This window comes from Peromyscus maniculatus, chromosome 23, assembly GCF_049852395.1.
Source record: "Peromyscus maniculatus bairdii isolate BWxNUB_F1_BW_parent chromosome 23, HU_Pman_BW_mat_3.1, whole genome shotgun sequence".
In the NCBI taxonomy this organism is placed as follows: Eukaryota; Metazoa; Chordata; class Mammalia; order Rodentia; family Cricetidae; genus Peromyscus; species Peromyscus maniculatus.
Window position 1 is genome coordinate 21885516 of NC_134874.1, and position 27186 is coordinate 21912701.

At 48.0% G+C, this 27186-nt stretch overlaps 1 protein-coding gene across 1 annotated transcript in view; it reads left to right on the forward strand.

Moving 5' to 3' along the window:
- The window catches only part of LOC102906757 (S-adenosyl-L-methionine-dependent tRNA 4-demethylwyosine synthase TYW1), an 86815-nt gene that overhangs the window by 22528 nt on the left and 37101 nt on the right, over nucleotides 1-27186 (forward strand). Inside the window, exons 9-13 of the mRNA XM_006971343.4 lie at nucleotides 228-280; nucleotides 6319-6437; nucleotides 7853-7962; nucleotides 17697-17874; nucleotides 18491-18626. Of these exons, the coding sequence (XP_006971405.2) occupies nucleotides 228-280; nucleotides 6319-6437; nucleotides 7853-7962; nucleotides 17697-17874; nucleotides 18491-18626 (596 nt within the window). The remainder of the gene's footprint in view (nucleotides 1-227; nucleotides 281-6318; nucleotides 6438-7852; nucleotides 7963-17696; nucleotides 17875-18490; nucleotides 18627-27186) is intronic.

The following is a 27186-nucleotide window of genomic DNA, read 5'->3' on the forward strand; positions in this document are numbered from 1 at the left end:
GGGAGGCCGAGGAAGGAAGGAGGACTGGGGCTATCAGTGAGGCCCAGTCACAAAAGAAACTGTAGCTACAAACCCCCAAAGGGCGTCTGGTCGCAGCAAATTCACCTCCGCTGTTTCTGCAGCGCATTGTTGAGTGTTGTAACTGAGCGAGGAGACGTGGTTCTGCTGAGGTTCAGTGTCACCTGGACCTGAGACTTGATCTTTCCTTTCCCTGGTTTTCCACGTAGGGTACCAGTTGATTGGCAGCCACTCCGGTGTGAAGCTTTGCAGATGGACAAAGGTATCTATTGGCTTTATTCAAATCTTACTGCTGTTTTCTGAAACTTCTTGTATTTCCATTTCCATTTAATCTTTGTATATGCACATGTGGGGGTCAGAGCACGTCTTAGAGGAATTGCTTTTCTCCTTCACCCTTGTGGGCTCTGGGGATGGAACTCAGGCCTTCAGCTTGGCAGCAGGGCCTTGACCCTCCGAGCCATGTCACCAGCTCCCTCGAGCTTCTCAGCAGCGTTGCTAAGATGCACTTTGCAAGCAGTGTAACGCCCTCAGTTTAGGGCATTCGTAGGACTCTTGGAGCCGTCAGCACAGGCTAACGAGGATGTTCCTTTCACCTCCAAAAGAAAGGCCGCAGCCGGCTGCAGTCAGTCTCCATTCTGGAGTCTCCCATGAGCCATTGTTCAGCCTTCTGTCTCTACATTAAGTGGCTGACTAGACACTCAGATGTGGCCCAGCGTGCTTGCTTTCTGTCACTTGGTGTGATGTTTTTGTGGCACATCCATGAGCCCCTGAGGACGTTGTATGCCACACCCTGTCTATTCGTTGAGCAGTGGATGGGCACTCAGGTTCCTTGTGTGTTTTGGGTTGTGAGGGATGCTACTGGGGACGTCACTCTGTGTACAGGATTTTGTGTGGTGTACACACTTCCAAGTGTCATTGGTGGGTCATGGTAATTTAAAGAAAACTTTTTTCAGTGAACTGTCTTTTTCAAAGTGGTTGTACCATTTTATATTCCTACCAGCAGTGTATGAGGGTCCTGTTCCCTCACCACTCTCCACAGTCCCTGGAACCCTTTCACAGGGTCTGTCTGTCTGTGTGACCCAGGCTGGTCTCAAATTCAGGATTCTCTTGCCTCAGCCTCTCGATTTATTTATTTACTTTGAGACAGGGTCATGGGTAGCCCAGGCTGGTCTCAAACTCTCTTGAATTCCGGATTCTCCTTCCCCTCCCTCCCAAATGCTGAGATTACATGTGCAGTACCACACCTGCTTTGTTTGGTCCTGGGACTTGAACCCAGGGCCTCATAAGCACAGGGTAAGTGCTGAGTAAGCACTCTACCCACTGAACTACACCCTGAAGAAGCTATTTAATTCAAACTCGTTCCTTTTCCTTCTTCTTTAAGGAACAACTATTCCAAGAGATTTTTTCCTCCGATATTTTGTTATTCCCCCTACTTTTGGTGACGGCATGCTCAGCCCAGCAAATTAGTTAATGAATTCCACATGTTGCATTCCCCACATTTCCTTTTTTCCAGTCCAGTGATTTTCAATAATGTCGGACTCAGTGCCTTCTGTGCACAGCCAGTAATGTGCAGGGCCCCTTTCACCATATCTGAATTCAATTTTCAGATAGTAAATCACATGCATAATTTTGAAAATTGGTGTTTCAGCCAATCTGTAATGAAATGAAAGAGGAAGCACTTTATGTTAAATATGTATTTCCGTGCAAAAACGCGGTGATGCTTCCGTGGTAGATGCTCGGTGAGGGGCCAGCGGCTGTGTCTGGATCTGTTGCTCCTCCTCTTCTTCCTCTTCCTCCTCTCTGTTTCTCCCTTGCTCTTCCTCCTCCCGCTCCCCCTCCTCCTTGTGTGTGGTACCGAGCATCAAACCAAGGGCCTTGCATGTGCTAGGCAAGCATTTTATCACATCTACAGCCTTCTACTTAAGTGGCCACAGTTAAATTTGAGAAAGGGTTGAAGTCTGCCCCGGAAGCAGTGAAGAGCCAGGCCTATTTATATCTGGTGAGACAAAGGAAGAAGCAGCCGTACTTCCTTCGGTGGGGCCGAGAAGCCCAGGGGTTATTCCCCAGTGGAGAAGGTGAGGAAGGAGGCTGTACTCAGCAAGGACTCAGGCCTCGTTTATAAATTGGAATTGCTGCAGAGTCCTGTGATGACACTTGGTGGGGGGTTGGGATGGAATGACACAGAAAGTAGAACTTTTTTCTTGGAGTCCTATGACTGGCTAAGGCCTGCGTTTTGTTTCTAATATAAGTATTTTTTATTTTATTTTATAGTGTGTGTAGTACCCTCAGTGGCCAGAAGAGGGCACTGAGTCCTCAGGGGCTGGATTACAGGTGGTTGCGAGTTGCCTGTTGTGGGTGCTGGGAACTGAACCTGGGACTTCTGCAGGAACGCCATGCGGTCTTAACTACTAGTTATCTCTCCAGCCCTGTTTCTAATTTGTAATAAGACTTTGGAGATGGTCTCCTTGAAGCTATTCCTACTGGAATAGGCAATGTGTTGAACACAGGAATAATAGCCCTAGAAGAGCTAGTCTGAGGTGGCCGGCAGACCTGTGGGGACAGTTCAGAGTAAGTGACAGGCAAAACCCTCAACCGATTTTAACACGTGAGTATTACAGATTAGATTGTTATTCATCCATCCATTCATTCATTCATTCATGGGAATTACTGACAAGATATGCACCGTCAGCAGTAATTTTTAGAACCGCTTACATTAATGAGAATTCTACTGGCAGTTTTTCTTCTTTTCGTTTCTTGACTATTTTGGATACAGGGTCTTACTGTGTAGCCCAGGTTGGCTTTGAACTTCTGATCCCCCGAGTCCTGGGATTATAGGTGTACACCACCACATCTGGCCAGCTTAACTTTGAAGTCTAGCTGCACGTGAGCTGCCTTGCCTGAAGCTTCCCCGAGACTCTGGAGCTGATCTGGAGCTGATCGTGGGGATCTGTGCCGGAGTCTCATTCTTTCCCTGTCCATCGGTGGTTTGTTCTTCTAGCTTTGCGGCTCTATTCTCCCATTAGCAATTATGCAGCTTTTGCTTGGGACAACAACTGGCAGCCACCACCCCATCTCTTTGTCATTCCCATGTCTGTTCATGAACAACTACGCCCAAGGCCTGGCGGGATGGCTCAGTGTATAAGGATGTTTGCCACTGATCTGACTGGTTGAGTCAGAAACCATGACCCATACGGTGGGAGAGAGAACCAAGTTTGACGGGGCCTCCGGTGCACGCAAGACCACGATGATAGTTTTCCAATAAAACATTTTGTCATTTAGCCCAGCGGGAAAGCTGCAAATCAAGAAGTCCTTGGGGCTGTGGGTGTGGCTCAGTTAGCAGAGTGCTTGACCAGCATGCCTGAAGCCTTGGGTTCCTCCATTCCCAGCACTGGGTAAACTGGTGTGCTGATGTACCCTTGTAACCCAGTATTCTTAGATGACGTGTTCAAGATCATCCTCGGCTCCATAGAGAGTGTGAGACCATCCTGTTATACTGGAGACCCTGTCTCAAACAAACCAAGTTCTCGTGTTGACTTCCTGGAGGACAGGATAAGCAAGGAGAGATGTGAAGCCCAGCCCGCAGCAGCTGTCACAAACCTGAGTGAAGTCTTAGTGGCACAGCTTAATTCTCCTCTGAACACAGTTGTGTGAATGAGTGTGTGACCCCAGCCTCTAATTCAGTTATCAGTGTCATATGCAGTCAGAGATTGAGACCCTGTGCTCGGTGGCAGATCCCTGAACTGGATGGAACTAATTAGTTGTGGTACAGGGTCATGGATTGCTGCTCGTTTGGAGAACGAGTTCTCTGTGTGGTGGGGAAGTCAGTCACAATGAGAGACAACAGAGCTGAGACTATTGAGAGTCTTGAGCCAAAGCAGCGCTCGGGGTATAGAGAGGGAAGAAGATGAGGTTACCGAGAGAAGCAGTGATCTGCCACCGCCTTCCGAAGTTCCATGTTCAGAGTTGTGAGCCTGTGAGATCAGGGGCCTGGCTGCTACACAGAACATGCCAGTAAGGGCTTGGGCACCTTCTGGGGCAGTTTGGGGCTCTCTAGCCACAGAAGCATGGCTTTGAGGTGTTCCGGGGAAGGGGGTGGTAAGAGGAGCTCAGCCATCTGGGTTGGGACACCAGAACTGGGGGGCATCACAGAAGCAGGACGTCTCATGTCCTCCACCTGAAAGGAGATGGTGACTGAGGCCAGCGCTAGCTGCCTTAGCTTCACAGTTGGTCTCGTTAGGCTCAACTCTTTCCTGGCGTGAAGGCGAGTGGCTCCAGCTGAGTTGGGCAGGCCCAGTTCTCCTGAGAAAGGGCGCTGGGATTCCCACTAACAACAGATAAGGCATGTGCTCTTCCCTCTAGCTGGGCCTGAGTTCCCACGCCGTCTGCAGACTTCAGTAGATCAAGTGGCAGTGAGAAGAGACCATTCCCCCACGAAGTACCTAGCCTGAGATGTGCTATCCTTCCCTGCGGGCCTGACGCTTGCAAAGTGATGCCACTGTAGTGTCCAGTCAGGGCAGCTCCTTTGTCCTTGGGAGGCCGAGAGTCTCCTCTCTGCAGAGTGTTCAGGCCAGAGGAAGCCTTGACACAGAAGAGCCCAGGCTGAGAAGTCTGCTGGCCTGAAACGCCTGTCTTCCAGTGAGCCAACTGGGGAAACCCTGTCCCCTCAACAGCAGCAGGGACCAGCAGGAGCCAGCAGGAGCCAGCAAGGGCCAGCAGGAGCCAGCAAGGGCCAGCAGGGGCCAGCAGGGGCTAGCAGGGGCCAGCAGGGGCCAGCAGGGACCAGCAGGGACCAGCAGGGTTCAGCAGGCGCTAGCAGGGGTCATGCAAGATGAAGTCCTCTGTAAAGGCTAGGGAAGTTGAGTTCCCGGGGAAAGCACAGCACAGGACCTGTCTTTCGACTCAGTGAAGTAACTACTTGCCAAAGTGAAAGAGGAAGGGTCTAGAACAGTGGTTCTCAACCTTCCTAATGCTGTGACCCTTTAATACAGTTCCTCATGTCATGGTGACCCTAACCATAGAATTATATTCGTTGCTACTTCATAACTGTAATTTTGTTACTGTTAATGAATCGTGATGTAAATAGCTGATATGCAGGATATCTGTTAGGCAACCTCTGTGAAAGGGTCATTTGATTCCCCCCTCAGGGGTCGAGACCTACTGGTTGCGAACCACTGGTCTAGCGTCTCTTCACTGAATGCCCAGGACGATACAGAAAAATCACCTGTCATAGCAAGGACTGAGGAAGTTATAACTTAGATAACAAAAGATAAACCACTGCTGTCAACAGCAGCTGAGTCAACGGATGGGACGGGCTGAAACAGCTACAGCACTCAGCTATCAGGGATCTTCAAACAAACGAAAGAGTAACATAGCCCAGCAAAGAGCAAGGCTAAAAAACCAACCGAGAAGGCCCAGTACAACAGAGAAGCAGAGTAACAGATAAAACAGCTTCCTGAGGGCTCCACAGTCAAGCGGGGGTGGCAGGTTGTGTACTGTGACCTCAGCAGATCGATGGGACAGTTTGCACTCAGGACCAGTCAATAGGATTTACCCCGTCTGGACCACAGAGATCAAAGTAGAGTAGACACGAGGCAAACAAAAATGGGAAGTGGAGCCTTGGAGATTTGTGGACTAATGAGATACTCAGTCAACATGTATGCCATTGGAGGAGCAGGATGAAAACGAGACAGAGGAACTGAAGGAGCGTGGTCATGTACGCTTTCGGTGGGGACACACTGGGAAAAGCACAAACAAGACTTACTGCACTTGGTGTGTGTGTGTGTGTGTGTGTGTGTGTGTGTGTGTGTGTGTGTGTGTGTGCACGTGCGCACGCTTGAGCGAGCGCATGCCACAGCACACATGGAGGTCAGAGGACAACTTGGAAGTGTTGGTTCCCATCCTGCCCTGTGGGTCACAGGGAACAAACTCAGGTCCTGTAGTTCTGCTTTGACCTACTGAGCCATCTCACCCTACAGTGTCATCTTAAAAATGATGTATTTGGGCTGACGAGGCAGCCCAGAGGGTAAAGGTCTTGCTCCGACCTGAGTTCAGTCTCTGGAACCCACATGAAGTTAGAAGAAAGAATCAGTTCCATGAAGTTGTCTTCGGACCTTCGCATGCCTTGGCATGCCTGAGCCTGCACTCATACATCACACACACACACACACACACACACACACACACACACACACACACACGGTAATAATAAGTAAGAAAACTAAAGCATGCAAACAAACAGTGCCTCGCTGTTGAGTTTCTCTTACTTCCTTCAAATGATGACCTGTTTCCTGCTTGTCACAGTCAATGCTGCGGGGGAGAGGAGGTTGCTACAAACACACATTCTACGGCATCGAGAGCCATCGCTGCATGGAAGCCACCCCGAGCTTGGCGTGTGCAAATAAATGTGTCTTCTGTTGGCGGTGAGTGGAGATGCGCAGTGTGGGGACCGGAGGCTGGGCACCGCCCTGGGCATGTCGGACTCAACGTTAGGGCTTTGCTGTGGATCAGTCTCCAGTAAATTATTATTGTTATTATTATTTTATAATTTTTTAAAATTTCCTTTAGATACCAACCCCTGTTCCCACTCCTCCTTCCCCTTCTCCTGCCCCTCCCCACCTAAATTCTTAAGAAGCATATCAACCACATGGTCCATGAGTGTGTTAACTGAATTAGTATTTAAAAATTGTAAGTAGGAGCCTGGAGAAGGGCTCAGTGGTTAAGAGCACTTGCTGCTCTTAGAGAGGACTGAGTTTTCCTCCCCACTGTCACATCAGGCAGTTCACAGTTGCCTGGAACTCCAGCTCTAGGGAGGTCTCACGCCCTCTTCTGGCCTTCGGGGTCACCTGCACATTTATGTAACCACACAGATACACACAGAAAACAAAAGTTGGAAGTGGAAGAAATGAGGCCCACGTGTTTTGCAAATTCTAAAGAACACTGAAGAAAAAAGAAATTGCCAGAGAATAAGAAATGCTGTGGGTGTGGTTCAGTTGGTAGAGCGAGTGTTGCTCGTGCACGGAGCCCTGGCTGCCATTCCCAACGGTGCATAAACCCCATACGGTGGTCACACCATAATTCCAGCCCTGGGGACATGGGGGCTGGAGGGGCAGAGGCTCAAGGCACTCTGTACATAGGGAATTGGAGGCCAGCCTGGGCTACATGGGAATCTGTCTCAAACCAGAGACTGGAGTACAGAAAGAGAAGCCGTACCCACTCTTCTCGAGAAACTCAAGAGTACTTGGTATAGGTTGTCCTTTCTAAACCTTGAGTGCTTCTGCTCTCCTCGTGTGGTTTAGGAATGGTCAGTTCCCTCTGGGAATGTGCTGGCCACAGGTCACCTTACCCTTGTGTCTGTATTCAGTTAGCATGACTAGAAGAGGAAAGAGGAACTGGAGGTGACTTAGCAATTGGAAGCACTCATTCCTTTTTCAGAGGACCAGTGTTTGGTTTTCTGCACCCATGTCGGGCCGTTCACAAACACCTGTAACTCCCGCTCCAGGGGATCCGATGTCCTCTTCTGGGCTCGTTGGGTACTTCAACAGAGGTGCACATACACCCACAGACATACCTATAAATAAGTAATCAGAGTCTGGTTAGTGTGTTTGGTCTACCCATACCTGAAGTTGACTCTGAGCCAAGTGCCGAGTAGATGCTGAGTGGCCTTCCTCCTCATCTCTGCTGTGTGCCATGACTCCGCCATGACTCGGGGAGAATCCATGAACAGTGGAGCTTTTATCAGGACACCAATTCTGGCTTTGTGTTGGATGGGCTGGTCACAGCAGACTCAATGTGATCTCACAACAGGGGGCCTTAGCACGCTGCATTGTGTTTACAGGCACCACACCAATCCTGTGGGCACTGAATGGCGGTGGAAGATGGACCAGCCAGAACTGATCTTGAAGGAAGCCATTGAGAACCACCAGAACATGATTAAACAGTTCAAAGGTATTTGCCTGCTTGCTTGTTTATTTCAGTTTATTTTTATGAGTCAGGGTCTTATTCATCTCAGGCAGGCCTTGAACTTGCTGTGTGGTGGAGGATGAGCTTGGACTTCTGATCCTCCTGCCTCTGTCTCCAGGGTGCTGGGATTACAGGTGTATATCACCACATCTGGTTTTATCCTGTGCTGGGGACGGAAGCCAGGGCCTCATACATGCTGGGCAAACATTCCACCAACCCAGCCACAAACCTCAGAAAAGGAATGCTAGTACCTGTCAGCACAGCCTGGGCCGCAGTGACGAAGAGTGGCCTCTCTTCTTTCAGTGGGATTTCTGTCTGTACTGTGTGGGGCTCTCTGCAAACACCAAGGCCGGCAGAGTGGGCCAGTGAGATAAGGCAGTTTGGTTCAACACTCAGAAACCAGAGCTGTTTTAAACTTTGAGAGTCTGACCCCGAGTAGTTTATTTTAGGTGTATTTAAGCACAGCACGGTTTGGAAAGACGTTTCCTGGTGATAATGGACTCAGTCCCATGTGCACAACAGAGCTTAAGACATGACTGTATGGAAACTCTTAGCAAAGTGCAGGTGACTCTTCCATAACGATGGGTTCCGGAGAGTAACTGAGGAAACAGGCGTAAGATAAACAAGCTCGTGTCAGGGGCTGGGGGTGGGGTGGGGGTCTGCTGGGGCCTGGCCACAAGGTAACGCAAATAGTCACCAGGTTGTTAACCTCACCTGTTCCCAGCCTGCTGGGTGGAAAGCAGGTAATACATCTCTCCCTGTGAAGACACAACCCCGTGTGTTTAACAGTCCTGGTTCCCTAGTGCTTACATGTGAGCACAAGGACATACATGTCCCTACACTACTATAAATCTCTCTGTGTGGAAGCAAAACCATGAAAGAAGTGATCTGTCTGTCTGTCTGTCTGTCTGTCTGTCTGTCTATCTGGGCCCTTGTAGCTTTTGTATTTCTATTAGGTAAAGGAATTAAGAAATTCCAGCCACAGCTCAGCCCTTATGAGGTGTGCTGGAAGTTTCTCTTGGAGACAGCTTGCCACCATCCTGAAAGCCATTGCTTTGCTTGGTGAGCACGAGGTGGCTGTGTGAACTGACCTGATACTTCAGTCTGTGGAGAATTCGTAGGTATGGTTGGTCCTGGGGCTAGAGAGATGGACTCAGCGGTTTAGAGTGTGTGCTGCTGAAGTTCTGTTCCTACCCCCAGACTCCAGGTGGCTTAAGACTAACTCTCCCTACACTCCAGTTCTGGGCATCTGGTGCCCTCTTCTGGCCTCTAGGCAGTAACTACACTCACGTGCACATACCTCTTCTCCCCCGGACACACATCCATACTCATAATGAAAATAAAAATAAGGTGGGTGTGGTAGCGCACACCTTTAATCCCAGCACTCAGGAGGCAGAGGCAGATGGATCTCTGAATTTAAAGGCCAGGCTGGTTTATATAGGGAGTTCTAGGCCACGTTACTTAGTGAGTCTTTGCCTGAGGGAAAAAAATAGTAATTACATTAAAAAAAAAAAGATACGGTCAGTGAGGTGTAGTTGGCTAGGAAAGGGTTTCTGAGTGAATTCCCCTTAAGAAGTGGGGTGCTCCTAATAAAATGTCTTCCACATAGCCCACAGTGATGCAGCAGAAATTGTGCCCTTCATTTCCTAGCTTCCCAGTTCAGTTCTGCCGAATGCTTAAATCTGTTTGGCTTCCCTGGAGAGCGCTGGCTCCAGACTCCACTGTGAGTCAGAACCATCTGGGGCTGCTTACACACCGACTGCTGCTCCTTCCCAGAGAGGAAGTCTAGAGCTGGAGCCTGGGAATGTACAATTCTTTCTTTTCTTGTTCCGCTTTCTTTTCCTTTCTTTTCTGTTTTTGGGGTGAGGGTCTTGCTGCGTAGCGCGGGCTGGCCTTGAACTGATCCTCCTGCTGCAGCCTCCTGAGTGCTCGGATGACAGGTGTGGGCCACCATGGCTAACAAGTGTGTACTTCTCACAGGATTCTAGAAATTTATGCTGTTGAGCTTGGGTGCGGGATTGAGAGCCTGCTGTAGACACACGGGGGGTCTGCAGCGTGATGGTTTTATATGGTGACTGTAATGTGTACATTGGTAAGTTGTATTGTTTGAGCTCACTAAGAAGCGGACTCTCGAAGCAGGGCTGGCTGCAGATCCCCAGCTCCCGATGTTTCAGACCCAAGCATGTTTGTCTTGAAGTGTCCTCCAGGGTCCCTGTCTGTGCATGGGCAGGCCCCTTCCCCACACAGTTCTGTGATGGGGAGGGAAGGGAACAGCAGAACAGCCTACGAGTGAAACAGTGTGTCTGTCCTTGAGAACAGCTGGGAGGGGACCCATTCCCAACAGAGGTCACTAGTGCTAACCCCATGACATAAAAATGCCCAGTGGGAGAGAGAAGGAAGCTAGACTCTCAGCCATGGAGAAAGCGTTCAATCTGGAATCCAGGCAACTGCTTTGACTTCCGTACTCCGTTTCTACTGGATACCGTGAGCCCCCATCCCTTCATCCACATCTTGCTGTGCATCCTTTTCTAATGGCCTCCTATCTAACTAACAAACTCATCTAAAACTGAAAGGGCAGCCATTAGCATAGATCGTCCTCTGAGCTGTACAGAACAGTGAATGACAGCTGTCAGTCTGTGTGGTCTTGATTGCTCCAGCATTAAAGCCTTTGTATCTTTTCATATGTAGTAAAACAATAAAAAAAAAACAATAAAAGCTCTTTTGTTATATGAATATCTTTATAGGCTGGGTGTGTGGCACATGCCTTTAATCCCAGCATTTGGGAGGCAGAGGCAGGCAGAACTCTGTGAGTTCAAGGCTAACCTGGTCTACGAAGTGAGTTTCAGGCCAGCCAGGGCTATGTAGTAAGATCCTGTTTCAAACAAAACAGAACACAAATCTTTATAAGCCCATGTCATTGTTTTTCTGAAAATCAGGGGATTTGTTTGTCTTTTGTGTTTTCTCAGGTGACTCTTTTATTCAATGAATTTTAAAAAATGACTTATTTTTGTTTTATGTGTATGGGTGTTTTTACCTGCATGTATGTCTGTTCACCATATGCGTGCAATACGTGCAGAGGCCAGAAGAGGGTGTCAGACAATCTGGAATTGGAATTGCACATTCTTGTTAGCTGCAGTTAGGGTACTGGGAACCAAACCCAGATTCTGTAAGAGCAATAAGCGCTTCTAACTGCTGAGCCATCTCTCCAGCCCTGCAATTAATTAAAAAACATTTTGTTTGTGTTTGTGTGTCTGTATGTGTCTATGTGAATGTCTGTGTGTATGTGTGCGCGTGCACGCACGGGTCGCGCCATGGCATACACGTGGAAACCAGCTTCTTGGAGGCTGTTCTACCTTTGCATGGGTCAGGGGGGTTAACTGCAGGTTGCCAGGCTTGTTACCTGCTGAGCCATCTTCCTATCCCTAGTTGTCGTTGTGAGACAGGGTCTTATCCTGCAGCTCTGGCTGGCTAGAACTCACTGTGTAGATCAGACTGGCCTCGAACTCACAAATCTGCCTGGCTCTGCCTTCTGAGTGTTGAGACTAAAGTCTGCACCAGCCTGCTTTAGTTACTTGTTTGATAAGGCCAGGTTGCCATTGAACTCCATCCTCCTGCCTCCACTTCCCACCAAATGTTGGATTCCAGATGTGTACTGCCATACCCAGGTTCACAGCTTGCTCTTAAATTCTAAAGATGAAACTCTAGGTCTCCTTTTGAGCCTGAAGAAGGGGGGTCTGCTCTGGCCTCCCTGGGTCTGAATGGTCCCTGGAGACTGGCCTGGAAGAAGCGTGTGTCCTGTGGCACAGAGTCATTGCCCAGGCCTCTTGGGCATCACTGCTTCTCTCCCTGCCCCACAACAGCCATGGCTTCAGACACCACACCAGAAAGAAATGTGTGTTTTTCACTGCCTCGTTAGAGCAGGAGATGCACTTTCCTAAGGTCAACGATAGGAGAAGTCGATTGGGAGACAGCATAGATTTATTGGCTGGGCATGTGTCTGTGCTGCCATTTCCCAGCAGGAGGTTGAGGCAGAAAGATCATGAGTTTGAGACTTGCCTCATACAACTGGAAAAAAGAGGTGGGCGGGAGGGGCCAGAGACAGAGAAGCAAAGAGAAGGAGCATATTAGCGTCATTTAGGCGTATGCAGATTAATATGGCATTTGTATGTTGTAACCAGAAATGCTTAGAAAGTTTTTCTTCTTCATTTGTCCTCTTTCTCATCCTCTTCTTCACCCCCCCACTCCCCACCCCACCCCCACCCGCATGCATCTCCATTCTTGAAGCCCCCCCTTTTCCTCTTAGCAGCTGTCCTGGGCACCTCCACCCCAGCCTGTCTTCCCAGCTGCACTCTTAGATCAGTGCCTGTCAGCCTGAGGGTGTGACTCGGGCAGGAGAGGGCTTGCCTGGCGTGTGCATGAAGCCCTGGGCTCCAGCCCTAGACCACAAAAGCCAAGTGTGGTGGTGCACACTTGTAATCCCAGCACTTGGGAAGTGGAGGCAGGAGGATCAGGAGTTCAGAGTCATCCTTGGCTATATATCAAGTTCAAGGCCAGCCTGGGCTACATGTCGCCCTGACTCAAAAACAAAAACCAGCAGACCAATAAAGACATCCCTAACAACAACAGAAAGAATGTCCTTTATCCTGGCTTGAGGTCCTTTCCTGCCAGGAAGTCACCCACTCTTTCCAGTGGGGCTGGCCCACTGCTCTCATGATTTTGCTTTGGAGGACAGGATGGATCATGGGTCTTGTTGTCCATTGTCTCTGGTTTTCTAACATTAGCACTCTGGCCAGCCTAGAGCCAGTTTTGAAGATAGTCTCTGATTCCCCACCCCCAATGCTCCGTGCTCTCAGTTGGGTAGACAATCATTGTCTCTTCAGTTCCTTCACCCAGCCATCAAGACAGCTTTCTTCTCACGCCCTTTGTTACCATCTTTACACACAAGCACAATTAACCGCACATTGATCAAAAGTGGGTCAGAACTGCAGTGCAATTCAGCGTCTTCTCCCATGCTACCCTGTCCCCTGCCTAACACCACCCTGACACCGCGCCAGTCCCAGAGAATGAGCCCGGGGGCACCAAGTGGCGACTGCACTAAGAATGCCCTAGGTCGCCACAACACATAGGAAATGGACATTGGTTTCTAGCGTTCCTGTGTGTCCTTAGAACAGACACACAAAAGGCTTGCTGAAGACCGATCGGAACGTGGCGTGGAGCTGGAGAGAGCATGTGCGGCTTGCTTTCCTTTTCTTCCCTTTATGTGGACGAGTGTTTTGCTTGCTTGTATGTCTGTGTACCACGTGCATGCCTGGTGACCACTAAGGCCAGAAAACAGCGTCTGATCACTCAGAACCGGAGTCGAAGAGGGTTTCAAGCTGCCGTGTGGGTGCTCAGACCAAATCCGGGTTGGCTGCAGGAGCAGCCAGTGCTCTTAACCTCTGAGCCATCTCTCCAGCCCATTTCCTGAAACTGACTTTTGAAAGGGGTGTGTGTAGGGGGGTGGGTAACAAAACAAAAACAAAAACCTGGCATTGTAGAGCCGAGGAGATCATTCAATGCTTGTTGTGCAAGCATGAGGCCCTGAGTTCAATCCCCACAACCCACAAAAGGAATCTGGGCATGGTGGTGTGTGCATGTAATCCCAGTGCCGGAGAGACAGGCAGATGGATCCCTGGGGTTCCCTGTCCACCATCTTTGCATCTTTGGGGATCTACAGGCTGTGAGAGACCTCGTTTCAACAAGATGGATGGTGCCTGAAGAATGAGGATGTTGTCCTCTGGTCTCCACACTGAGCATACACGTGCATCAGTGTAAACATACACACACCTGACATTGTGAGGTTTCCATCAAATATGGCTGTTAGTCTCAGCAAGATGTCTAGCCAGGACCTGTATCGTCATGAGCATAAAGAAGAGAATGTTTCGTTTCTGATTAGCCCTGACTTCAGATATGGAGATACTTGAGGAAGGCATGGCGAGGCTCACCTACAGTCCTGGTACTCAGGAGGCTGAGGCAGGAGGATAGAAGGTTCCAGGACATCCTGGGCTACACAGTTTGAAGCCAGCTTGGATCTCACAGTGAGACCCCGTCCCAAGCAGCAAAAAAGAAATAAGGGTGTTGTGTTTGGAGCAGTGTATCGCTGTGTCATGCTTGTGTTCATGTGGTTGACTGTTCCGGTGTTAGGCTAAATCCTGAAGCCCTGTTCCAGTTTGCTCCTTAGTTCACCTGGTGACTGGTCTTGTAATGATTCAGGGTGAGGAAGCTGCCCAGGAGGAGGGAAACGGTGCAGAAGTTGCTTAGCAACAACACAATGGGGAAAACTCAAAAGGGTTAAGATTTTGTAAATTGGATTATATGTGTATATGTGTGTGTGTGTTTGTGCATTTGTGTTGTGTGTATGCTTGCCTTGTGCTTGTGTATATTTCTCCATGTTCCGTGTGTGTGTGTGTGTGTGTGTGTGTGTGTGTGTGTGTGTGTGTGTATGCGTGTGTATGCATGCCATTTCCGGAAGCTGTCCTCTCTTCTAGAATCCACATTTGCACACTGAGTATACACTCAGCTGTCTGACAGATGGTTCAGCTTCATGTCTTTGAACACTTGATGTACTTTCTTTCCCTCTCCGTGTTGCTCAGGGTTTTCTGGTCATCCTGGTGGTTTGATTGCTTGCTTTGTTCCTGTTGGTCAGAGTTCTGTCACTCAGCCCACACAGTCTAAACTGTTCCTTGGGACACCTCATTCTCCCATGCACATGTCCAGTCAGCAGAAACCCCTGCTGGTGACGCCTTCCGCATAGACTCAGCTGGAGCTCACTTCACGCCAGCCACATTCCTGGTCCCTCAGCTGTCTCCATCTTGCTCCATGTCACCAGCAAGCCTTCATTTTTGCTTATTTATTTATTTATATTTATTTATTTGTTTGTGTGTGTGTTGCCTCAAAGTCAGTCTCTCTCTCTTTCTCTCTCTCTCTCTCTCTCTCTCTCTCTCTCTCTCTCTCTCTCTCTCCCTCCCTCCCTCTCTCTCTCTCTCTCTCTCTCTCTCGTTTCTCAAGACAGGGTTTTTCTGTGTACCCACTGTGGCTATCCTGGAACTTGTTTTGTAGACCAGGCTGGCCTCACAAGACATCCACCTGCCTCTCCCTGAGAGGTGGATTAAGGGCGTGTGCCACCACTGCCCGGCCTCAAAAGTCTCCCAGGCTGGCCTCCCACTCATCATGTAGCTGAGGATAACCTTGAACTTGTGGTCCTTCGGTCTCCTCCTCCCAAATGCTGGGGTTACAGGTGTGTGCACCCCCAGTTCCTGATAGGCAAGCACTTGGCCAGCTGAGCCCATCCCCAGCCCCTAACTTAATTCTTGCTCATGTTCTCCCTCTCCGTTCACCATGATAACCATTAGGGGAAGAGAAGGCCGGAGCCCTGCCTAAGGTCACCAAACTGGCCTCTTAATAGAGTCAGAATTTTAGCCTAGTGCCTCTGCCCAGCCCCTCAAGGTCTAGCCAGCACTTCATTGTCCTCCATTCCGAGTTGGAGGCTGATTTGCAGTTCAGGGTAGACCCACACCCTTCCCTTCTGCTGTTCACGGGGAGTTTAAAGTTAACCAGGACTGTTAGGCTCAGTACTAGGTTGTCTTGGCAACACAGACTGAGTTTAAGGATCAAGTTTTATTTAAAACTTGGATTTATGAGTTAAATCTTAGATTTCAATAACACAAGGAAAAAAAAAAAACCTCACCCAGAAATTCTGACAGGAAATACTCATGCAGAGTGTCAGGCACACAAAGATGTCATCTGTCGGTTTTAGATTTTTGACCTGCGCTGTGGTGGTTGGATCTTGGGCAGGGAGGGGCCATGGGGGCACTTACTTTCATGTTCATATTTCCAAGTACATTTTCTGTTCTCTGTTATGGTTGGAGTGATAGTGGTATTTATTACTCACTGATAATGTGTGTGTGTGTGTGCGCGCGCGTGTGCGTGCGTGCGTGCGTGCGTGTGTGCGTGCGTGCGTGCGTGTGTTGTGAGCTTGGATGTGCATGCATGCAAGTGCTTGAGCTTACAAGCAAACAGCCTCATTGTCTTTGCTTGGATTCTGCCCATCCTGTTTTTTGTTTGTTTGTTCGTCTTGAGACAGGGTCTCTCAGGGGCCTGAAACTTACCAAGTAGGCGAGACTGGCTGGCACTGAGCCTTGGGCACCCTCCTGTGTCTGTGTCCCCAGAGCTACCTGAGGAGGTAGCGCCCTGTTTCTGTTCTGTTTTGAGACAGGGTTTCACTGTGTATCCCTGGCTGTCCTTGGATGTACTATGTTGATCAGGCTGACCTTGAACTCACATCTGCCTCTGCCTCCTGAGAGCTGGGATTAAAAGTGTACACCAGCCTTCTTTTCTTTTTTCTTTTTCATTTTTTGGTCTCAGGCTGTTGTCTTTACAGGGTTCTGAGGATCGAAATCCAGTCTTCATGCTTGCTTAGCAAACATTTTATTGACTGAGCCGTCTCCCCAACTAATCATGATTAATGTGATCTTCAGTAACCTAGAGTCAAGGTGTTATAATAACTAGTTCCTAGTGAGTGGATCTCATGGGAAGATAGTCTTTTGAGACTGGGTCTTACTATGTAGACCAGGCTGGCTTTGAACTCATAGAGATCTACCCGCCACTGCCTCCCGAGTGTCCTGGAAATCTTTATATTTTTTTGAATTTACTCCTAACAAAAATTCTTTGGGGTGGGTCCTTTTCACAGTCTGTGTGTTGCAGGTGGGTGTGAGAAGGGCAGAGCAGGAGGCTGGTGCCCTTATTCCTCTGAGACAGGCTCTCTCTCTGAACATGGAGCTAGGCTGGCAGACAGCCATCTCCAGCAGTGCTCCTGTGCCTCTCCCTTTAGTGCTTAGGGTTCTAGAGTTTTATGTGACCATGCCCAGCTTCCTACCCGGGTGCTGAGATCCAAACCCAGATCCTTAACGGCTCTGAAGCAAGAGCTTTGCCCACTATGCTGTCTCTCCAGCCCCCACAATCGTGGGTTGTTTTTTTTTTTTTTTCTCGAGACAGGGTTTCTCTGTGTAGTTTTGGTGCCTGTCCTGGAGCTCACTCTGTAGACCAGGCTGGCCTCGAACTCACAGAGATCCGCCTGGCTCTGCCTCCCAAGTGCTGGGATTAAAGGCGTGCGCCACCACTGCCCGGCCCACGATCATATTTTAAGAAAATTAAGTTTCAGAGCTGAAGAGATGGCTCACTTGGTGCTCTTGCAGAGGACCTGGGATCAGTTTGCAGCATCCACATGACAGCTCACCATCCTTTAGCTTCAGCTCCAGGTTTCCCTGGGCACTGCACCAATGTGGTACATGCAAGCAAAATACCCAGACACAGGAAATGAAATATATAATTTTTTTAAAGAAGAAGAGAATTAAGGGCTTTTTGTTGTTGTTATTTGGAGCCAGGGTTTCTCTGTGTAGCCCAGGCTGTCGTGGAACTCACTCTGTGGCGTGCACCACCACCGCCTGGTGAGAATAGAGTTTTAAAGTAGGTGTGGTGGCTCACTCCTGTAATCTCGGCTCTGGGGAGGCTGAGACAGGAGTGTTACTGAGAGTCCAGGCCAGCCTGGGCTACAGAGTGAGCTCCTGTTCTGACAAACAGAGGGGGATTTCCCCTCTCAGGTCAAGGTGTCATTGGTGGACCGGAAGTGGCGCTCTCCGCGTCTGTCCCTGCTCTGACTTTGTTCTCTGCTCTGCGCTCAGGCGTGCCAGGGCTCAAGGCAGAGCGATTCGAAGAGGGGCTGGAGGTCAAGCACTGTGCACTGTCGCTCGTGGGAGAGCCCATAATGTACCCAGAGATCAACCGGCTTCTGAAGCTGCTCCACCAGCGTGGCATCTCCAGCTTCCTTGTTACCAACGCGCAGTTCCCCGAGGAAATCAGGTGAGCTGTCTGGAGTCTCAATCTGGGTGTGGCTCTGTGCTCGTCACGTAAGGTATGTGGGCTGGGTGCCTTTTCCTGCCCTTTGGAGATTCCTCCAGTGACCTGAGGATGCAGTGGCCTGTTGATCCAGACACTGCACAGTCACGAGTTTCCACCTGCATGAGTGTGTGGCAGAGCTCATGAGGAAGGCCTGTCTACCTATGTTACGCCATGGCTGCAGGTCTCAAGCAAGCTAGGCTTTATTTCATCTATTTTCCATTAAAACCTAGTGTTCAAAGATGGACCAGTTTCAAATAATTAGTGTTTTCATTTTATTAGGCTCCATGTCTAGATATTTAAAAAATAATCAGAGACTTCCCGTTGTGTCATGTTATAAAATCACTGTGGACTGGGCTGTAGTTCAGTGGTAGAGTTCTTGCCTATCTGCACAGGGCCTTGGCTTCCATTCCCAGCTCTGCCAAAAAGAAAACAAAATCGTTGCTCTGGACATGTGGGCCAAGTGGACACTTCTAGAGCAGTGCAATCTCGAGTTGTCTCTTACAGACTATAGATTTTACATTGTGACGTTCTTGTTGTAGCCATTATTTTCTCTTTTGTTTCCTGTCGCATTACCAAGGAACCTCACGCCAGTTACTCAGCTGTACGTGAGCGTGGATGCTAGCACCAAAGACAGCCTCAAGAAGATTGACCGCCCACTCTTCAAAGATTTCTGGCAGCGGTTCCTAGACAGTTTGAAAGCCTTAGCCGCAAAGGTAAGACTTGTGACGACATCCTAAAAATAAGTGAATAAGGGAAATGAACAGAGCCGTGTTTACTTCATTTCTCTTTAAAATATGGAAAGATTACAACGCTTACTTTTCTTTTGAATTTTTCTTTGTCTTTTTTTAAAGATTTATGTATGTGAGTGTTTTGCCTGCATATGTACTATGTACACGCCTTGTACACTAACTAGGAGGTCAGAAGAGGGCATTAGATCTCCTGGCCACGTGGGTGAGAGGAACTGAAGCCAGGGCCTCTACAAGAGCAACTAGTGCCCCAAACCACGGAGCTGTCTCTTGAGAGGCCAGAGAGGGCATCGGGTAACAGGCGGTTGTGAACGTCCCCTATGGAGGCTATGCAAGTAACTGCTGAGCCCTCTCCAGCCCCGCACTGTCAGGGTTAAGATGAGTTTTTATTATTGGGTGGGTGGGGGGAGTGTGATGAGTGGCTATGCGCACACACCATGGCATGAAGACAGCATTTGGGAGTCGGTTCCCTCCCTTCGCTTCATTGAGGAAGGATTTCTTATTGTTTGTGCCATTGAGTAGTCCAGGCTAGCTCACCCGAAGCTTTTGGTGATTCATGTTGTGTGAGTGCTGGGATTATAGAAGCCCACCGCTGCATTCAGCATGTTGAGTTCACTGTGGCATTTGTGTCAGATTTCCCCCATTGAACAGTCTTACCAGCTTGCTTGCTTACTTTCTGGCTCAGAAAATCTTCAGATTTTTGAGGAGCAAGGAGCATTACCCATGCGATTGCTCCTTACCAGGTTTCCCTTCAGTATGTTGGCTCTTTGGCATTTGGAAGAACATCTTCACAAGGTCTGTCGTGCAGTGCTCTGGATAGCAGCTTGCAGCATGTCTGCTTGGGATATCAGCAGATAATCTTACGTATAAAACTGATTTCCTGAAATTTTTGGAATCAAGTATGTTAGCTCATGAGTAACTGAGTGTCAGTGTGAGCTCATGAGTAACTGTCAGTGTGAGCTCATGAGTAACTGAGTGTCAGTGTGAGCTCATGAGTAACTGAGTGTCAGTGTGAGCTCATGAGTAACTGAGTGTCAGTGTGAGCTCATGAGTAACTGAGTGTCAGTGTGAGCTCATGAGTAACTGAGTGTCAGTGTGAGCTCATGAGTAACTGAGTGTCAGTGTGAGCTCATGAGTAACTGAGTGTCAGTGTGAGCTCATGAGTAACTGAGTGTCATTGTGAGCTCATGAGTGAGTGTTAGTGTCAACTCATAAGTAATTTGAAGTCAGAACATCTGAAATTAATGTCTTAGTGCTCTAGAGATGACTCAGTGATTAAAAGCCTCTACTGCTTACAGAAGATGTGAGTTCAGTTCCCAGCATCTCACAACTACCTATAACTCTAGTTCCCGGAGATCTGATGCCCTCTTCTGGTTCCTACGGGCACCTGCATTCATATGCATATACACATACACAGTCATACTAGAAAGAATCTTTAAAAAAATTTTAATATCTTCATGGAAATAGTTGGCCCTTGTGTGTACTTTTCTTCCTTTTCACTGTGGTTCCGGGAATTGAAGCTGAGACCACATATATGCTAGGCAAGTCCTTTGTCACTGAATTTTATACCCTGGGTATTTATCTCTCTGTGAATTCAAGGCCAGCCAGGGATACATAATGAGACCCTGTCCCCCTCAAAACAAAGAACAAACAAAACCCCCAAGCCCAAAAGCAAACATTAGCTTGGAAAACTCCAGACAGCAGGGTGGCTTGATGGCCCGGTGTCCTGGGGTTATGTTACTCACTTGTGAAGGGGATCCTTGACACATATGAATGGGGCATTCTGAACTAGTTAACATTTTGTGTTTATGTGTGCTCAGGTATACGTGTGTGCGCGCTTGCACATGCGTGCAGGTCAGAGGTCAATCTCAGATGTTGTCCCCCAGGTTATATTGAGACAGTCTCTCACTGGCCCGAGACCCTAAATAATCAGAGTCTCTGTAACACTAGGGTACAAGCACATATCACAATACCCAGCTTTTTTGTGTGTTCTGGGAATCAATCTCAGATCTTCGTGCTTGGGCAACAAGCATTTTACAGACTGTAGGCATTTTTCCAACCCTGTGCCTACTATTTAAACAAACCAGTGTTTGCACATGGCCCACAATTCGCATGTAAACGAACATTTAATTGTTGACCTCATCTCTAACTAGGAAAGTGTTACAAGCTGAATATTGAAATTGGGGGCTAGTAAAGAAAACTGTAAAGAAGCGAGTAAAGAAATGTAATGTGATCTTTCTTTTCTTTTCTTTCCTTTTCTTTTCTTTTCTTTTTTTTTTTGAGACAAGGTTTCTCTGTGTATCCCTGGCTGTCCTGGAACTTGCTCTGTAGCCCAGGCTGGCCTCAAACTCAGATCTGCCTGCCTCTGCCTCCTGGGTGCTGGGATTAAAGGTGTGCACAACCACCTTTATCTTTCTTTTTAAAGATATTTTTATTTGTGCGTGTGCGTGTGGGATGCCCACATGTCAGGTTGGCTGCAGAGACCAGAAGAGGACATCAGATCTTCTGGAGCTGGAATTACAGGCAGTTGTGAGCTGCCTGACATGGATGCTGGGATCCGAACTCGAGGCCTCTGCAAGCGCTCTTAACTGCTGTGCCCATGTCTTCAGCCCCCTGGTGGTTATACCTGATTGTCAGTTTGATTGGATTGAGAGACTCCTGGGAGAAGGAAGAGAATGCAGTGCACCTCTGGCTGGGTCAGTGAGGTCAGATCCAGGGACAGCTGGGTCCTGAGGGCTCTGATCTATCACAAAGATTCATCCCTTGGTGATGGCATTGGTAGTGGTGAGAAGTAGGAGGCAGAGCCTGTTTGGAGGAATCAGGTCACAGGCTATGTGTTCTTGGGACTGTGTCTTGCCTAACCTTTTCTATGTGCACACTCTGTCTGTCTGTCTGTCTCTTTTCTTTTCCTCTGTCTCTCTCTCTGTGCCTCCCCCCCCCCCACTCTGCTCCCTGCTCCCCGCTCCCCACCCCCTGCCAGCTTTGAGGTCACCTTCTACCATTCACATTTCTGCCACCCGGGCTGTTTATGGAGACTGTCTCAGAGCAAAGCAACCTCCCAACCAAAGTCCCCAACATAGAATAGCCATATTTTGTAATTGTTCTTTATCTTTGGGAGTTTGCTGAAATGATGATGGTGGTTTGTGTAGCACTGGAAAATTGATTCCAGAAATTTCTACATCTTGATGAGCCAGCTGACTATAAATACACATAGCAGAGGGTGACTTTCAGAAAACAATACTTTTTTTTTGGTTGGGTAAACTGTCTTTTTCTCCAAGCTAGTTGTATATTGAGGTCAACCCCGAGAAGATTGGGGCTTGAACAGCAGTGCCCACTATCCAAAAATGAGACATGGTTTTCAAGATCTGTCTATCTACAAGGTAATAGAGTTTTATATGCACTTTCTTTGACTTTTGGCTCACATACCATATAAAGAATATTAACATCCATATATCTTCCAAATGCCTCCCAAATCCAGGCAGCTCCCTGCAGATCCTCTGCCTGGAGGTCATTGGTTTTCCAGTGGAACTTGAGTTTAATATCCAAACTTAACTTTGCATATAGATCTTTCAACACAGTGTTTTAAATGGATGTTTGCAGAGGCAAAATTTATGTTTATTTCCTGTGAACTCTGTGCAAGAAATGAATGTCATTGCCGATGTGGATGATGGACCACTGGAGTCAGTTGAGTCTGGTGTGGCCAGATTACTATGTGCCACCAAGACAGGCACTTTCTGGTTGGTGCTGGCACAAAGGCCCTCTGCTGAACTTTAGTTTTGATGTTAGGCCTGGAAGTGTTGTTTTACATGTTGCACAGGTCTATGCAATAGTTATTTCATATACAGGAAGTTTATCTTTTAGTTTTTACGAAATTCTTCAGAGGATTTTAATTGATACATAATCCATTTTAATTTTTCCAGTTGATTGATTGTCAGGGTCTCATATAGTTAAGGCTGGCCTTGAACTCGCCACATACTTACCCTCATATAAGCTTGGATTTTGGGTGCATATATTGTTGTGATCATAATATGTATGTATATAAAACCCTCTTTTTAATCAAATTGGATCATGTCATAGTAGTTCTTGGTAAAAATGGATTGCCTTCTAATATTTATAGATTTTTTTTTTCCTCCTGTGGTTTTTTGTTCGTTTGTTTGTTTGGTTTTTTGAGACAGGACTTCTCTGTGTGTTTGTGTTTTTCCTGATGATGGGGATTGAACTCGGCCTCACACATGCTAAGCCTACCCTCTGCCACTGAGCTACTCCCCCAGCCCCATTCCTTGCATTTTAGAAGATGATGCCATTAGAGGTGTGGGCAGTTCTGACTGCCCGTCCATGAACACATGCTAATATCTCAACCACACCAACTGTCCCTTTATCCAACAACTGATTACTGGGTGCTTAATGGATAATCCTGGTCCCAGGGCAACAATCCACAAGGGAGTGGAGGCCCCTGTTCTCAAGATAGAGGGGAGAGGAAGAGAGAGGAGCATTTGTAGGTCGTTTACTATCCAGCATGACTTCTTTTTTATTTTTATTTTTATTTTATTTTTTTATTTTACAATACCATTCAGTTCTACATATCAGCCACGGGTTCCCCTATTCTCCCCCCTCCCACCCCCTCCCCTTACCCCCAGCCTACCCCCCATTCCCACCTCCTCCAGGACAAGTCCTCCCCCGAGGACTGTGATCGACTTGGTAGACTCAGTCCAGGGAGGTCCAGTCCCTTCCTCCCAGACTGAGCCAAGCGTCCCTGTATAAGCTCCAGGTTTCAAACAGCCAACTCATGCAATGAGCACAGGACTTGGTCCCATTGCCTAGTTGCCTCCCAAACTGATCAAGCCAATCAACTGTCTCACCTATTCAGAGGGCCTGATCCAGCTGGGGGCCCCTCAGCCTTTGGTTCATAGTTCATGTGTTTCCATTTGGCTATTTTTTTTCAATAATTGAGTAAAACCGAAATTTATTATAAGCCACAGTAGTCCTAGGGACCTCCATGCTATATATATAGCCTCTATGGTTCTATGGGTTGTGGTCTGATTGTTCTTTATTTTATATCTAGAATCTACCTATGAGGGAGTACATACCATGACTGTCTTTGTGGGTTTGGGTTACCTCACTCAGGATGATTTTTTTCTAGTTCCATCCATTTGCCTGCAAATTTCATGCTTTCATTGTTTTTCTCTGCTGAGTAGTACTCCATTGTGTATATGTACCACATTTTTTTCATCCATTCTTCCTTTGATGGGCATCTAGGTTGTTTCCAGGTTCTGGCTATTACAAATAGTGCTGCTATGAACATAGCTGAGCATGTATCTTTATGGTATGAATCAGCATTCCTTGGGTATATGCCCAAGAGTGGGATGGCTGGGTCTTGAGGTAGTTCGATTCCTAATTTTCTGAGAAACCGCCATACTGATGTCCACAGTGGTTGTACAAGTTTACATTCCCACCAACAGTGGAGGAGTGTTCCCTTTCCAGCATGACTTTTTATCGGCAAGACCAAGAAAGCACCAACATGCAGAGCTCAGGCCCTGGTATTTCAGAGACTCAACTTAATTTTTTTTAACTATTTGTGCGTGCGTGCGTGCGTGCGTGCGTGCGTGCGTGCGTGTGCATGAGAGAGAGAGAGAGAGAGAGAGAGAGAGAGAGAGAGAGAGAGAGAGAGAGAGAGAGAGAGAGAGAGAGAATGTGTGCCATGTGAGTGCAGGCGCCTGAGGAGGCCAGAAGAGGGCTTCAGGTTCCCTGGTGCTGAAGTTACAGGCGGTTGGGAGCCGCCCCGTATACATGCTGGGAACCATGCTAGTTCTCTGGAAGAGCAGCAAGAGCTCTTACCCACGGATGCGGCTAAAGGTTCCGAAGCTACCATTATAGATATTTGTAGCACATGCCTTGATTGCCAGCACTCAGAAGGCAGACAGGTAGATACCTTTGAGTTCAAGGCCAGCCTGTGTGCATGTGCATGCAGGTGTACACGCAGAGATATTTGTAAAATAGTGAAAATAAGCATAGCACATGGATAGCCAGATTCAAGCCTGAGGGGAGTGTGGCATTTGGATTCAGATGAGGCCCACAGGGCAGATCCCACAAAGACTGATGTGTGAGATCAGTGCCTGGGTGTAGGTGAGCAGGGGGCTTCCCATGCAGTCTCCAGTTCTTCTTTTCTCCCTTAGCATTCAACATTCAACCACTTTTAAAGACTTATTTTTTATTATTTTTAATTATGTGTATATGTGTCTGTCTGTGTGCTGGTATATGCATGTGGGTGCAGTGTCTGTCAAGGCCAGAATAGGCATCAAAGCCCCTGGAGCTGGGTTTCCAGGTGGTTGTGAGCTGCCTGACATGGGTGCTGGGAACTGAACTTGGGTGTTCTGCAAAAGCAGTGTACGCTTTTAACTGCTGAGCCGCCCTCCACCCCTGGGTGACTTGTATAACTCTTGCATATTTCTATCTTGTTGGCCAGACTCAGTTCCTTAGCCACACTCTGCTTGAGGAAGCCTGGAAAATGTGCCCTGGTAGCTGGATGGCTTGCTCCATGCTGCTGAGTAACTCCAGCAGATGTGCACACAGGCCTGAGAGCAAGGGGCAAAGAGCCCAAGGAAGTCGGGGAGAAGGAGAGTTAATAGAGAGAGGTGGGCAGCGGCTGTTGGTAAAATGCCTGTTGAGCATGCGTGAGGGTCTGAATTCAGATCCAAGTTGTATATGCACCTGCATGTCTATTCACACACACACACACACACACACACACACACACACACACACACAAAAGGGGGGGGAGTAGAAGATTAAATATTGGAAATATACAAGGCTTTTACTGAAACCATCTCAGTGGTTTGTTGGAGATGGGAGACAGTATAGTCATTAAATTAAAAAAAAATACTTATTTTTATTTTATATGTAGAAGTTTTTCTTTTTTTTTTTTTTTTAAGCTGTATGTCTGTGCACCATGTGCATGCAGTGCCCAAAGAGACCAGAAGAGGGCGCCAGATCATCTGGTACAGGAGTTACAGACTGTAGTGAGCTGCCAGATGGGTGCTTGGAACCGAACTTGGGTCCTCTGCAAGAGCAACAAACTTCTGAACCATGTCTCCAGCCCCACCCCTTTAAGTTGTTTCTTTCAGATAGATGTCATCAGTGAGAAAGAAACTAAGGCAGAAATGTATTTGTAAGATAGTTGATTGTTTTATATCTCTGTAGAGGTATGCCACTTTCTGCTTCCCAGGATGAAATATTTTTATTATTGTACTACATGTATGTTCTTATTTATTCGTGCACCCACCCACCCACCCACCCATCCATCCATCCATCCATCCATCCATCCATCCATCTTATTGACACATGGTCTCACCATGTAACCCTGGTTGGCTTATATAGTAGATCTCCTGCCTCTGCCTCCCAAGTCCTGGAATTAAAGATATGTGCTATCATGCTGTGTGTGTGTGTGTGTGTGTGTGTGTGTGTGTGTGTTTAAAGGCAGGGCCTCATGTAGCCCAGGCTGGCCTCAAACTTGCTCTGTAACCATGAGTGACCTTGAATTTCTGGTTTCTCCTGCCTCTGCTTCTAGTTTCTGCCCTGATGTCCATCAGTGATGGACTGTGACCTGGAAATGTAAACCAAATAAATCTTTCCGTACTCTAAATTGCTTTTGGCCAGAGTATTTTATCATACCAAAGAGTAAAAACTAGAACAGGACCCTTAGCAGGGATGCTGTTGCCTCAGATCAGCCCAGGAGACACCTGGGAAGTGAGCAGGTGAGAGTTCTCAACCTAGTAAGGAAAAAGAATGGCGTGCCACTCACCCTACAGTGAGACCCGGTCTGTCTGTGTAGTTGAGAAAAGGAAACCACGGTTTGACTCTCGTTTTACTGTTGCTCTGCAGAGTGAAAAGGTTTGCGCCCCAGTGTGTAGTCCGTGGTTGAGGAGGTGCTGACTGTGTGTGGTAGACCCAGGAAGGCCATGCGTTTGGACTGTGTCTCTGGTGCTGCCTGGGCGTCAGCAGTGAATTACCCTGGGGCCAGGGGCATGGGCTGCACCTCCAGGAAGGCTTTGCTTGTTCTCAGCTGTGCTGGCAACAGAAGCCTTTGGCCCTTCATCACTAACAGTCGCCATTACATTTTTTTTCACATTTATTTACCTGTGTGTGTGGACGCGCGTGTGCGCGTGTGTACTTGTTGGGAGGTTAGAGGACAACTTTTGGGAGTTGGTTCTCTCCACCATGTAGGGGTGGGAGTGGGGGGTAGTGGTGGCTGGGGATTGAACTCAAATTGTGAGGCTTGGCAGCAAATGCCTTTTGTCCCCAAGGCTGTCTTGATGACCTCAGTGGCTCCTTCTCCCTCCCCTCCCCCCACCCCTTTCTGATGAGCTCTCTTCATAACCTTTAATTTCTTTGCAAGTGGGATCCTTCAAGGCTGCTCATCTCTGGGCCTGGTTTAAACTTTGAGGCCAGCCGTCCCCATTTTGGAGATTAGAATCAAACTCTCTTATGAGAACCATCATGTTTGATTTATTAACAGCAGAGTTTAAGGGGA